This window comes from Peromyscus leucopus, chromosome 6 (assembly GCF_004664715.2).
Source record: "Peromyscus leucopus breed LL Stock chromosome 6, UCI_PerLeu_2.1, whole genome shotgun sequence".
Lineage (NCBI taxonomy): Eukaryota > Metazoa > Chordata > Mammalia > Rodentia > Cricetidae > Peromyscus > Peromyscus leucopus.
This window is the reverse complement of record NC_051068.1, coordinates 67,683,206-67,695,625: the sequence shown is the minus strand read 5'-3', so window position 1 is coordinate 67,695,625 and position 12,420 is coordinate 67,683,206. Positions and strand designations below refer to the sequence as shown.

The following is a 12,420-nucleotide window of genomic DNA, read 5'->3' as shown; positions in this document are numbered from 1 at the left end:
GCCAGCAACCTGGTGCCCAGTGGTCAGGGTGCTCCACCCAGTGGTCAGGGTGCTCCACCCAGTGGTCAGGGTGCTCCACCCAGTGGTCAGGAGCTCCACCCAGAGGACATCGTGGGTCATTGCATGAGAAAAGGTCTGCTGCCATGCCTGGGAAGGAACAGCAGTCTCTTGACCTTCTGGTTCCGGATATTGGAAAGGGGCCCAGAAGGGAGCCTCCTGATCCAATGAACAGCTGCCAGGAGAGCCAGAGTGCCCAGCCCAGCTGTGTGCTACTTCTCTAGTAGACTCTGAGAAAGCCACCCCAGGGGATGACTTTCTTCCTTAGGTAGGTGAGGAAAGGCAGGCTCAGGAAAGTGAAAGGACCTTCCTGGTATTGCATAGTATGAAAATGGCATCCTGGGGGAGGGACTCCTTTTGCTCTAATCAGAATTGGTCTCACTCATACGAACGGCCTCAGAGTTTGGAGGCCTTGGTGGGAGGGAAGGCAGAGCCGAGTTCTAGAGAAACCTCTTGGAGAAAGGTGAATTTTTGGCTGTTACCCCCACCCTGTCTTTCCGCATTTAAGTGCTCGCTCACCATGGTAAAAACAGCATTTTATCCCCACAGAATTTCCCATCAGAGAGTATAACCCAGGACCCTCTAATTGTTTGAACAGCAATAACAGGGCTGCTGCTTTCCATACAAGCTCCTACCTTGCCCCAACCCCCGGCTTCCCACTGCTCCGCTTTCATCATCCCGGAGGGAGCCGGGAGGTAGCAGACACTAGCAGAGACTTGTTGGGGAGCTGATCTGCCGCCAGAGCCCACTCCCTGTGGCCTCCGCCTTCTGCTTCCCTCGGCTGCCACCACCTGCCCTAAGTTTTGTGGTGTTTTGTTTTGCAGACATTTTGAATTCACACCAGGTGTCCATTAAATCCCCAGGGGGAAAAAAATCACTGGCACTTGTGAGAGGTGACTGTCCCTCTGCCAGGATTCTGCGGGTCCCTGAAATCTTGGATGAAACAAGCTGAACATGGGCCAGGAGTTGGGGAACCAGATGGGAGGCACCCTGCCATCCCACCAACCTTCCTTCCCTTCCAGCCACACCCCCCGAAGTCTGAAGAGTTAATGGGCCTGGTGGGAACATCCAGCTTATCTGTCTGCCTGCACTGCCGAGTGTCATCTGTTCTTGGGGCCCCAGCATTGAGTTACTTTGCATTTTGCCTTTATTCCAACTCATCTTTCCAAAGGGTGAAGTCTTGTCAGGTGTCTTTAGTCTACTAAACTGGCATAAACATTTGAACCAAAAAAAGGGAAGCTTCCATTCAGTTAGTAGCTTGAGGCAGCCAAGCATATTTCCCTCTCCTCTTCATATGCCAGGGCACTCAAGGAGGTTGGAAAAGATCTTGCCTAGGTTTCTTGGTGTTAACATGTAGAATCAGGTAGAAGAGTGAGCCATCACCCTAGCAAATTAAGGTTGTCTTGTCTCACATTTGAGGTGATGGATACTTTCTCCTGGTCACTGCCTGCTGCTCTATCCTGCCCTCTAAACTGCTGCGTGGAGACTGAGAGCCTCCCATGCTCACTCAGCTCCCAGGCTGTGGGCTCCAAGCCAGACAACCAGACCTGGGTCACAGATCCACATTCCTTGCCTTCCCTACAGCCAAGAAGAAATCTGCCCTTTGTGATATGGCCTCTTTAAATTCAGTGTAAGTTTATGAGAAGCCTACACTTAAATTTTCATCATAAAAGGTTTGAGGACAAAAATGGAGGATTGTAAGGAGTTGGTGTCACAGTTCACAGAACCTGACATTTCCCTTCATGTCAAGTGGCTATGAATCCATTATATTTTAATAAGTTTATTAGAGCCAAACTATTTAAATAACTTTATTTGATCCATCCTTTGGTAGATGAGAAAAATACATTACAAAATACATTATACAGAGGACAGCTCACAGTACACATTACTAAAAACACAATCTACATGCCAGCCAGGGCTGACATTAAGTTCAGAAAGAAGCCACACAGGCTACAAGATAGATTGCAGTTCCATGGGATGACTCTCCCCCTTGTATCCTCTCTGTCTCAGTCTCACTGTATTAGCACCCCTAATCTGGTGGGTGGGCGTAGGCAGAATTAGAGCAGCATCAAGTAGGACTGGTGAACTCTCCATCCACCTAAAGCAGCAAGACATTCAAATTCCTAAAAGAAAGTGGGAGCAGGGGGGGCGGCCAGATTAAAATGCCCACCTCAAAAGCATTACCAGACATCCCAGAGCTGGGTTTTCTAAACCCTGGGATCTTGCTTAGCTGTCCCTCGCTTCTGTCACATCAGCAGGCAGGTGATCCCACAGCAAGCTCACTGACGGGAAGATGCAGGCTTCATGTGCTATGTGGAAAGCAGTCTCACAACAGCAGGTCCATCCAGCACGGTGCACAGTGCCGATTGCCAGCTCTGCAGACTTCTCCCCTTCCATGCTGTTCACGGGGCTGAGCCAAGGACCCACCACACAACACCACCACATTGAGCTAGCTGTTTCCAGTAGGCTCAGAACTTGAGAATGGCTAGAAAGAATCCAAAGTTCACGTCTTTTCTTAGATCACCTAATGAAGCGGATGAGAGGTGAGCGGAGAGGATGGGAAGGCAGGGAACCAAGGAGTTACAGCCACCCAGCAGGTTGCTGGGGTTAGAGAAAACCTCATGCATCCAGGAGCCTGGGCCTACCCCACTCAACTTAAAAGAAGTTTATGAAGCCGCTACTCCAGTCTCATCTTTTTCTTGGAAACTTCAAAATGGAGATTAGTACAAAGTAGCAATAACAATTTGTTGTTTCTGGGCCTCTGCATTGTAGGTTAGCAGGCCAGACTGTTCCAAGAAATGTAGGTGCTGGTTGTTTCAGAGGCCTTTAGGAGCACCTAGGGTCAGATCAGGCAAGTGCTTCAGCTTGGTATTTCTCTTGTGCTAGCAGCAAAATGCAGCCTCTCTGCAGCTTCTCCTTGCTACCAAAGCATGGTGGGCCTGGCACCCTCCCCACCACCCAGCAGTCAGGGGATGTAGGAACAAAAATAAAGATGAGTCAAGACCAGCATCTTCAAATTAACAAACTGTAATTGTTTTCCCAAAGATACATTTTTTTTTCCATACACATCCATCATACACTGTAACCAAAAAAAGCAGTGTACATGAAATAAGAGAAAATAAATTAAAAACCCATAGCATAGGTAAGGAGGCTCTAGTCTGGAGCACAGCTGAGTTTCCAGCAATGTAAGGAGGCTTGAGAGTTTCTTTATAAGAATGCCTGCTAGCAAGGGTTCCAGCAAGGTGGTTGGTCTGTAGTCAGTCTTGAGTACTTGAAACAGTTCAGTGTGTGGTTGGTTGTTGTTTTCCTTAGCGTTTAGAATAGCCATCATTGTCCTGCAATAGGCAGAGCTATCACGTCCAGGAAAAGGAGGGAGGGAACCAGAGGCAGCGTGAGATCCAAATACAGCATTCAAAGGTAATTGGTCCAGTGGTGCCTGGGGGAGGAGGAAGGGGATGATACTCCAGGGTTAGCCATCTTCCTTTGGGGGTGTGTACCAGCCTGCACAAAAACACAAACCAGCACAGTGAGGGCAGGCCCAGGACAACTCTGGCCACTCCAATCCCTGAGGACATCTCCACTGTGCCAGGAAAGCAGATCCTAGGAAGGATGTCCAGTCCAGTGTGGGGACAAAGTGTAGAGAAGGGGAGGAGACTTACCTGGAGGCTATTATAAGGGAGGGAGAACGGTGAGCCCACCCAGAAGTAACAGGAATTGGATGGCAGTGCCCAGTCTACCTTTGACCCCACCCCTGGTCCTTCTTGGGGAGAAGAATGAGGTTGGCCACCTCCAGACTCCTAGAGAACTGGGCAGATGCTGGATCAATGGACAGCAAGGCTCAGAACCAAAGGGTCTTGCACTTGGCTGGTGGGGGCCAGGGCCTTGCACAGGGCTGGCTCTCCTGGGGCCGGGCTCCAGCCTCACCGTTTTTTTCGTGGATCTGCACCAAAGACTTGTAGGACTGCTGTGCTCTTGTTAGGCTGTACTGAGACTGGGGAGACAAAGTTGCCAGGTCAGGTCATGGCCAGCTGCAGCCTACCATCCCTCATCTGCAGGCTGTCACCCAGGGACCTACGAGTCCTAGCTTCCAGCACTAAGCCCTCTGCCGGGAAGGCCTTGAAGACACACCACATACAGCTTCCCTCCCCAGACCTGTGCCCACCCCAACATCTGAGATGCCCGAGGCCAAAGCCCTCCCTCCATTTCAGAGGCCTTGTCCTCTCTGTCCCTCAAATGCAGCTTTAGCCAGCTAGAGGCCCATGCTGTCGTCCTTGGCTCCCCAGAGTCCCAGGGCCCTTACTTTGTTGGCTCCAAACTGCACCCGTGCTTTTCCCTTCACCAGCGTGGCGCTGATCTGCATGATCACGGACTCTATGGAGTAGGCGCTGCTCCAGCCCTGGGCACAGCAGGGACAGAGCAGGAGTCAGGGTCAGCATCTCTCCAGAGAAGAGGCTGCCTTTCAGAAGGGTCCCTTGACTCCCCAGTACAGTCACCACCTATCCACCTAGGCTGCTGGGAACAGGCTATGCCTAGTGCAATCAAAGGGCCGTATTACGGCTATGGTTTGTTCCCCAGCCCCAGTGGTTAAAGCTCAGCCGGCCCCGCCCAGGCCAATGGGCAAGAGTGAAACAGGCTTGCTCACCTGCTTGGTGAGAAGTTCCATGCAGATGGCACCTCCACCCAGAACATACCTGCAGAAGAAAGAGGGTTAGTCAGCTGTGCCTGGCCAGAGGTCCAGTCCCTTCCTCATCTGCTGCACCACAAACAGCCTACTCCCTCTGCCCGGCCACTCACCCTCCAGAGAGGACTGGAGACACAACCCTGACGAACGGTGGGTCAAAGGGGAAGTTATCCTGAGAGAGAGGCAGACAGCAGTCAGGAAGGGAGGCCTGCACTCTCCTAGGACTCAAGGCAGCAGGGAAGGCTCAGGCAGGGAGGGAGCACCGAGAAAGGCCATCTTACTTTAAAGGAGAAATTAAGTAGGATGAAGTCTGCTCCTTCCTTCTCCTTCAGGATCTGGAGATCATTGTGCAAAGCGCTGTCCTGGTCAACTCTGCAAAGCAACGAATCTGGGCTCAGACTGCTGGGCCCTCACTGAGCAGCCTCCTATGGGCCCCAGTGCCCACACCTGTTCCTGGGACCCTGCAACCAATACACTGGCTGGGACACGACCGCCCGAGGTTCCACCAGTCACTTCACTCATTTGCTGTCTCATCCCAGAGTAGCCACTCACTTGAGGAGTTTGACATTCCAGTCATAGAGACTGTCATTCACGAGTTCGACTGCATAGTTTCCTGGAAGGAGAGGAGGCATTAGAAGATGGGTCTGGACCAACAGGTGGATCCCTCTCTCAATGTAAGAAAAAGGCTCAAGCCAGGAAGTGTGGCGCACGCCTTTAATCCCAGCGCTCAGGAGGCAGAGGCAGGTGGATTTATGAGTTCAAGGCCAGCCTGGTCTACAGAGTGAGTTCCAGAATAGCCAGACTTGGGGGTGAGGGGTGGGGTTCCAAGGGTCCAGGTTTGTCTCTGGATATGCACCAACCCATGCCTTGAGGAGTTCTAATCCCAGTCTGAAAAGTTTTTATAAGCATTTGTGTGATCTAGATATTCTCAGGGCTCCTTGCCAGCACCATACTGCATCCTTTAAAAACCATCACACGAATTTGCGCATGTGCCACCCATGCAAGTGGAGGCTCTCTCCGTCGAGTGGGTATTAGAGACTGAACTCAGGCCCGGGAACCTGGAAGCAAGTGGTTTATCCACAGAGCCATCTTTCCAGCTCACGCCTGTCCTCCAAGGAGCTCCTGTGCAGCCCTGGGCAAACTCACCGCCTTTGAAACTCTGTGATCGGTATATGTCCCTGAGCTCCTTCATCAGCCGGTCAGTGGCCTGCACCGAGCCAGACACTGCACCCTGGGAAGGAGAGCGCACGATCACTCCTTGATCTAGGAGGGAAGCCTTACGGCACTCTGGCCTAGGGGAAGGAGCAGACCGAGCCCACAAAGGAGGCAGCTCTCCATACTGATGGGCAGTGGCCTGCCACTCCCCAGCCAGCACCCACCAGCCCTTTGCCTTGCCTCTCTACAAGGCACGTACATTTAAGTAATCTTGCCTCTGGTTCTTTTTAATTTTCTCTAGGATGGCCAGGTTTTCTTTTCCGATGCCATCGTCTTCTGATTTCTTGCCCTCCGCTGGCTCTTCCTCTTTCATTTCATAGTGATCTAGGTCTTCTGTGTCCTGCGGTAGGTGTGGGAGCAGAGGAACGACACCACAAAGGTAGTGGATAGACTATCCTTTCTTTATCCCACTTGTCCTGGAGCCCCAAGCCCCTGTAGCATTCTTAGTAATACATTTTCCAGTTCGAGAAAACGGCTCAGCCTCATTCCCTCCACAGTCTAAAGGCCGAGGCAAGCTGGGTCTAGTTTTTTGAGACTGAGTCTCAGATAGCCCAGACTGTCCTCAAACTCATTATAAAGTGAGGGTAACTCCAATCCTTCTGCCTCCACCTGACAAGTGTTAGGGATACAGGTGTGCACGGAGCTTTGATTTTGAGACAGGGTCTTGCTATGTAGCCTTTGCTATCCTGGAACTCACTATGTAGACCAGGCTAGATACAAGCTTGCAGGGATCATCCTGCTTCAGCCTCCTGGGTACTGGATTACAGGTGTGTCAATACATTTGGCCTCCCAAGGCAATTTTCTTCTCTTTCTCAGTTCCTAAACCACAGCAGCAGAGCTAAAAATAGGACTGAGAAAGGGACTGTCTTCTGTTCCCTAGGAAAACCCTGTTTCAACTGCCCCTAGAATTCCCTTAGCAGCACACACTTCTCAATTTCTAGATGACTGACTTTGGCCTGCAGTGATGATTAACAGCTTGTTTTATTAGGCTAGACTTTCAGACCCAAGAGGCCTTAGGACCCTAGGCCTAACAGAGAAAACTAGGAGCCAGCCAGGTGGCTCAGTGGGTACAGGTGTGTGTGGCTAAGCTTGATAACATGTGTTCAATCCCTGGAACCTACACAGTAGATAGAACTGACTCCTCCAAGTTGTCCTGACTTTTAACACACATACAATACATCTTAAAAACATACGGAGAAATCCAGATCATGAAATTCTTCCTCTCCCTACAAGAGCAGGATCTGAATTGAGTCCCCAGAAGTACTCATTGCCCAGATGGAAATGAGGTGGCCCAAAGCAGGAGATGGCCGAACTCCACAACATGATTAGCTCCTATTCACCCGGCTCTGCGTGACCAAGCAGCTCACCAAGGGGAGGCCACCCAGAGGCAGCTTCAGCTCCACAGTCAGGTGCTAGGGCGTGGTACAGCGGGCTGGACACCACCAGGAAAGACTGTTTCATGGCTCATCAGCCCACTGTGGGTCTGAAGATCACTACAGACTTACAGAATCTGGGTCCAGTGCTAGGAAACATGATCAGAGATACCATACAACAGGACAACCTGACAAGTTCTGTGCTAGGGCAACACACACTAGCTTACTTTATTCCTTTATAATGCTGAATTATTCTATCATTATCTCCATTTTATAGAAAAGCTAAAGGCTAGTGAATTAATTCTCATGCCCAAAGGAGACTTTACAGAAATAAGGTAAGTTCTATCTGGCTATGAAGTTCAACCTAACTATTGTTTATATTCTAGAGAAGCACCTACAGTTTGACATGGCGGAACGTGTTGTAGTTCTAGCACTTGGGAGGTAGAGGCAGGTGGATCAAATCAAGCCATCCTCGACTACACAAGCGAGTTTGAGGCCAGCCTAGCTTACACAAGATCGTCTCAAAAACAAAAAAAAAACAAGAGCTAGAAAGATGGCTCAGCGGTTAAGAGCACTAGCTGCTCTCTTCTAGAAAACTGGTTCCCACCACCCACATGGTGGCTTACAACCATCTGTAATTCTAGTCCCAGGGGATCTGATGCCTTTTTCTGGCCTCCACAGGCACTGCAGGTATGTAATGCACAGACATTCATGCAGGGAGAACATCCATGCATATATCAGGTACATTATACATTACTATTTACTATCTGTAACAACTATATAATATGTATCATAACCCTATTTTATAGATGAGAAAACTGTAGCTTCATGAGAATTGAAACTCCCCAAGTAAGACAATCAGGGTGCAAACTAGGGTCTGTGAAGACTCCTGAAGCCATCTGAGATGAAGTTTGTCCAGTGTTTTGTTTTAATAGATTCACACCTAAATGCTTTCAAATAGAGAATAGATGGCAATCTCCTTCACTTTAGGACACTCTTTATTCCAGTGATAAGTTTCTTTCCCCAGTATGAAGATGGAGCTGTTTATAATGAATGATCCATACTAATGAAAAACACTTCCCGTCAATGCCACCTCAAGTGGCAAGCCTACCTCAGGCATCTCCTCGTCTTCATCTTCTGAAGACACTTCTTCCTGCGTGCACTGCAGTGGAGACGGGGGCAAAGATGAAGGTCAGAGCCCAGTAGGTTGCTAGAGTGCAGCCTCTGACCTACCCCCCTGGCCCTGAAGGTCTGGAAGCTGGGCACTGTGCCCATAAAGATGCCAGTTTCTCCACCAGCCAGCATGAGCCCAAGGGATGGATGACTTTGCTACCAGCCAATTATTCTCTTCTTACTACATGTCTAAGGGGGGGATGGATGGACAGACGGACGGGGACGGCTGTTCTTGTCTTCTATTCTGCAGATCCCAGCTTAACTTTCCTGAGAACCCCTCTTTCATTTGATCTCCTCTAGAGTGACAGTGCATTTCTGGTTCTAAACAAAGGGCCTGGCTTTCCAAAAGCCATCAACTGCTATTGCTAAGATAATGGTAACATGCCCTGCTCATCTCACCCTGAGGAGTGCTGCCCCCGAGAATGAGTTCTGACAGGACAGAAGCAGGGAGGAGTGCCCCATTTAGCTGGATTCTCGTCTGGAGAAGAAAGAGGCTGAGCATCACAGGTGTCTGGGAGCAACTGCAGTTCCATCTCACTTATCAAGTGTTTATCAATCGCTCTGTGGGATGACTGAACAGCAGGACCCAAAGCCCAATCCTCAACTGCATACCTGCTCTGCTGGCAAGGGCTGATCCAGCATTTCCACATCAGGATGCTGAGGGAGGTTGTAGAGTTTACACAGGTCAGAGATGATCCTCTTCAGATGCTGCAAAAGCTGGGGTGGAGACCACAGAAACATCAACTACACCTTCCCTACTGCAATCTGGACTGCTGCATGGATGAGCTTTTACCAGATCCCCAAATGGTGGCTGGTTCTCTAACTGGACGGCCCTCATAGTTACAGAAATGACTTTCCCTAGTGGACCTACCCTGGAGCTGCTACAGCAATCTACCTCCTCTGGCTTCAGTAAACAACTCTCCTAAGAAGTCTGCACCAAGACGCTCCACCTGGGGTACCATCCACTTTCAGATCTACCTGTCTCTCATTGGGGACTTTTGTGGCTGAAACCTCACCAGGAACACATGCACTCTTCCCCCCTGGCCCCCTCACCAAAGTATTCCCTTTCTTTATGTCCACCAGCCTCTCCAAGACAGCAGCCAAGTTAGGGTCATCAGACTCCACCGACCAGATGGGGGGCACAGCAGGGTAGGATTCCTGAAGGGAAAGCAGGAGAGTGGTCACAAGGGGAAACTGAGAAACCAGATTTTGCTTAGCTGTCCTTCTTCCCTGAAGACTTGGGGTTCCTTTCCTTCCCACCACTATGCCCTACACTCAAAAACACCAGCTCAGCGTCTCTAGAAAAAGAGCCTGGGAGGACTGGACTACGAGGCAACCTGCAAACTTACTTTCTCCCAGAGTAAAAACCAGGGCAAGTTAACACTAGCGAAGGGCTCTAGTCCTGATTCACACTCCAAGTTCTCCCACACCCAGGCTAGAGTCTTTCAGTGTTTCCAAACTCCAGAATGGGGGGAAGGAAGATCACCTCCTAACAGTCACACTGATGAGGAAAATGCAGGCTGTAGCCACCGGGGGAGGAGGAGCTAAAATACAGTCTTCAAAGCTAATAATAAAAGGGTATGTGCAAGACCACCCCCCCTCCAAACAGAACCCCTCTAAGACCCAGTCTCCCTACCACTCCCTCAGGAACCTGCCCTCTCCTCAGTCCAGGCATGGGCTGGGAGAAAGAAGCCTACGCTACTGACATTCCCAGCATTCCTGAGCCACCGTGCCAGAGGAGCCTAAACAGACTCCCCCACTCTGCCCAAGGCAAGGGGGCCAGTATAGGCCAAGTTTCCTTTAGAGGGGCCATGGGCACTGCAGCTGAGAACCCCCAAAGACAAAGCTAGGAGCTGGCCTCTGGAAACTGAAAGGAAGCAGCTGGAGGAAGCAAACCTACCCGTAAGTGAATCCACTTAGCAAAATCCAATCTTTGATGTTTCAACACATGCCAAGGAAGCCTTACCCACTTCTACTGGGGATCTTAGCGATGCCATAGTTTCTAACCAGTGCTGCAGGAAAAACAGTACCAAAGATGCTAAAATCTTGACTTGACCGAGGCACTCCTGGCGGTCATAGCTTGGTGAGGTAAGCCTCAGCTTGGATAGATGATTCCCCATCAAAACTCAAGTGTGTCTCATTCCTACTCCACTCCCACACCTCACCAAACCACGACCTGGTTTGGTGGCAGAAAGGGGTAGGAAACTCCACGAAACACGAATCGAAGCGTTCAGGTAGCCCAGAATTCACAGGTCTCTCTCCCCAGGCCACTCCCATTTCCAGTGTGGATCAAGGTACTAGCCCTCCAGCTAGCTAGCTCCAGGTGGGACAAGATAACAGCGGGTGTTATCAACCGACATGATCACGCAGTACCAGATGTTACAAAATTACACCCAACAGTTTCCTCCGGGGACACTAGGGGATAAAATAAGGCAGGACACAGGTAAGGTGTTTCCTAATCTAGTCTAGTTAGGATGGAACGATGCCCAAGAGCAATGGCGCTGTTACCGCTCAACACACACACACACATTGCTATCACCACCAGAAAAGGCAACCACCACCTAGGACAAGCAGACAGGACCCCCAGGAACGGGGAGGGGAGTGGCCATGTTGCCACCAGCTGAGGCATCTTAAAAGAGGCGTTAAAGGTTAGTTACACGGGAGTCTGAGGAAACCCAAAGCGGAGTCAGTGAACAGCGAACTATCTCTACGTGAAATTCGGGGAGCAAAATGGGGATGCCTGGGCAGAGGGAACCCACAGGTGGTAACGTCGAAGTGGCAAGAACTGCTGAGAAGGGTCACTAGCGAACTGGGCCGAGTTCCAGGCTAGGTCCTTCCAGCAGAGGCCTGGAATCTTATTCGAGTTGGGGGTGGGGAGAAGACATGGGCATTCCTAAGTGACATGGTAAAGTTGTGGAGGAGTGTGCAAAAGGGACCCAATCACAAACCCTGGGGTGTAGGTGGGTTCCCAGGAGGGGGTGGTCGAGGGGCCCCGTGTCCGGGCGTCCCTCGCTCTCAGGGGTCAACAGCAGAGACTGTGACCGCACCACAGAACCTCCAGCTGAAGACACAAGTGTGTAGCCTGGCGAGGGGGAGCCGAGCCCCAAGAGGGGGCTCCGGCCTCCGGGTCCTTCGAGAGCAGGAGGTTCGTACGGTGTGATTTCGAGCACCAGACAAGGGACCCCCAGCGCGGTGCAAACGAGAAGGTCCTCACCGTGATGTTGCAGTGGATGCGGACGGGGTCCCCCGGCACCGACCCCCGGGAGGGGAGATGGGGTCCGGGCGCGGCCCCGGCCCCTCCGGCTCCGGCCAGCAGGAACTCGCAGCTCAGCTCGTCCAGGCAGGCGCTGGCAATGCGGAAGCGCTCGTGGCCGCGGTGGAAGATGGACTCGAGCAGCTTCAGCTCTCGCCTCAGGCAGGGCCCCGGCCCTGGGCCCCCTCCCGGGCCGCCCCCGGCCCCCGGCGCCGCCCCCTGGACCCCCAGCTGCTGCCCCGGCCCCGGCTGCTGCTGCTGCCCCTGCGGCTGCGGCTGCTGCATCCTCCGCTCCGCTCCGCTCCGGGGCCGGCGGGCCGGGAGCCTCCGGCCTCCGCTCCGGGCTCCGCCGCCGCCGCGGTCCGCACTTCCTGATCCCCCCTTCGCCAAGATGGCGCCGCCGCCACCTCCGGGACAGGCCCCCTCCGCTCGCCGGCCCGCCCCCCCCCCTACGGCCGCCGGAAGCCGCGCGCCCCTCCCCCTCCGCGGCGGCCCCGCCCCGGCCGGCCTCACGTGACCTCCGAGCTCCGGCCCCGGCACGTGACCCGCGCGTCTTTCCCGCCCCCCGGCCCGCGCCTGTCACCCTCCACATGTGACCCGAGGCCCTCCGCTTGCCGCTCGAAGCGCCGCCGCCGTGCGTGGGCGTGCGTCGTGCGTGGCTGCGCACG

At 52.3% G+C, this 12,420-nt stretch overlaps 1 protein-coding gene across 2 annotated transcripts; it reads right to left on the bottom strand.

Annotated features, from left to right (window-relative positions):
• Positions 1-1,852: 1,852 nt before the first annotated feature.
• On the bottom strand, positions 1,853-12,161 carry Ube2q1 (ubiquitin conjugating enzyme E2 Q1). 2 transcript variants are annotated; one of them, XM_028890804.2, is made up of 13 exons: positions 11,714-12,161; positions 9,553-9,657; positions 9,112-9,216; positions 8,438-8,488; positions 6,153-6,293; positions 5,885-5,969; positions 5,291-5,351; positions 5,020-5,110; positions 4,852-4,910; positions 4,700-4,748; positions 4,358-4,453; positions 3,982-4,048; positions 1,853-3,558 (listed from the first exon to the last, which is right to left on the bottom strand). In XM_028890804.2, exons 1-13 carry the CDS (start codon positions 12,035-12,037, stop codon positions 3,527-3,529), a joined length of 1,266 nt encoding a protein of 421 aa, XP_028746637.1. In that variant the 5' UTR covers positions 12,038-12,161; the 3' UTR covers positions 1,853-3,526. The 2 variants fall into 2 exon arrangements, with proteins under 2 accessions (XP_028746637.1, XP_028746638.1); XM_028890805.2 differs by lacking the exon at positions 11,714-12,161 and adding an exon at positions 10,400-10,505 and having other exon boundaries at positions 3,069-3,558.
• Positions 12,162-12,420: the final 259 nt, after the last annotated feature.

Bases quoted from the DNA above. Each gene is read 5' to 3' on its own strand.
- Ube2q1 (XM_028890804.2), bottom strand. From the start codon at position 12,037: ATGCAGCAGCCGCAGCCGCAGGGGCAGCAGCAGCAGCCGGGGCCGGGG. The intron at 9,658-11,713 runs GTGAGGACCTTC...CTTTCCCTTCAG, and splicing joins GCATCCACTGCAACATCACG to GAATCCTACCCTGCTGTGCC. The intron at 9,217-9,552 runs GTGAGGGGGCCA...TCTCCACCCCAG, and splicing joins TAAAGAAAGGGAATACTTTG to CTTTTGCAGCATCTGAAGAG.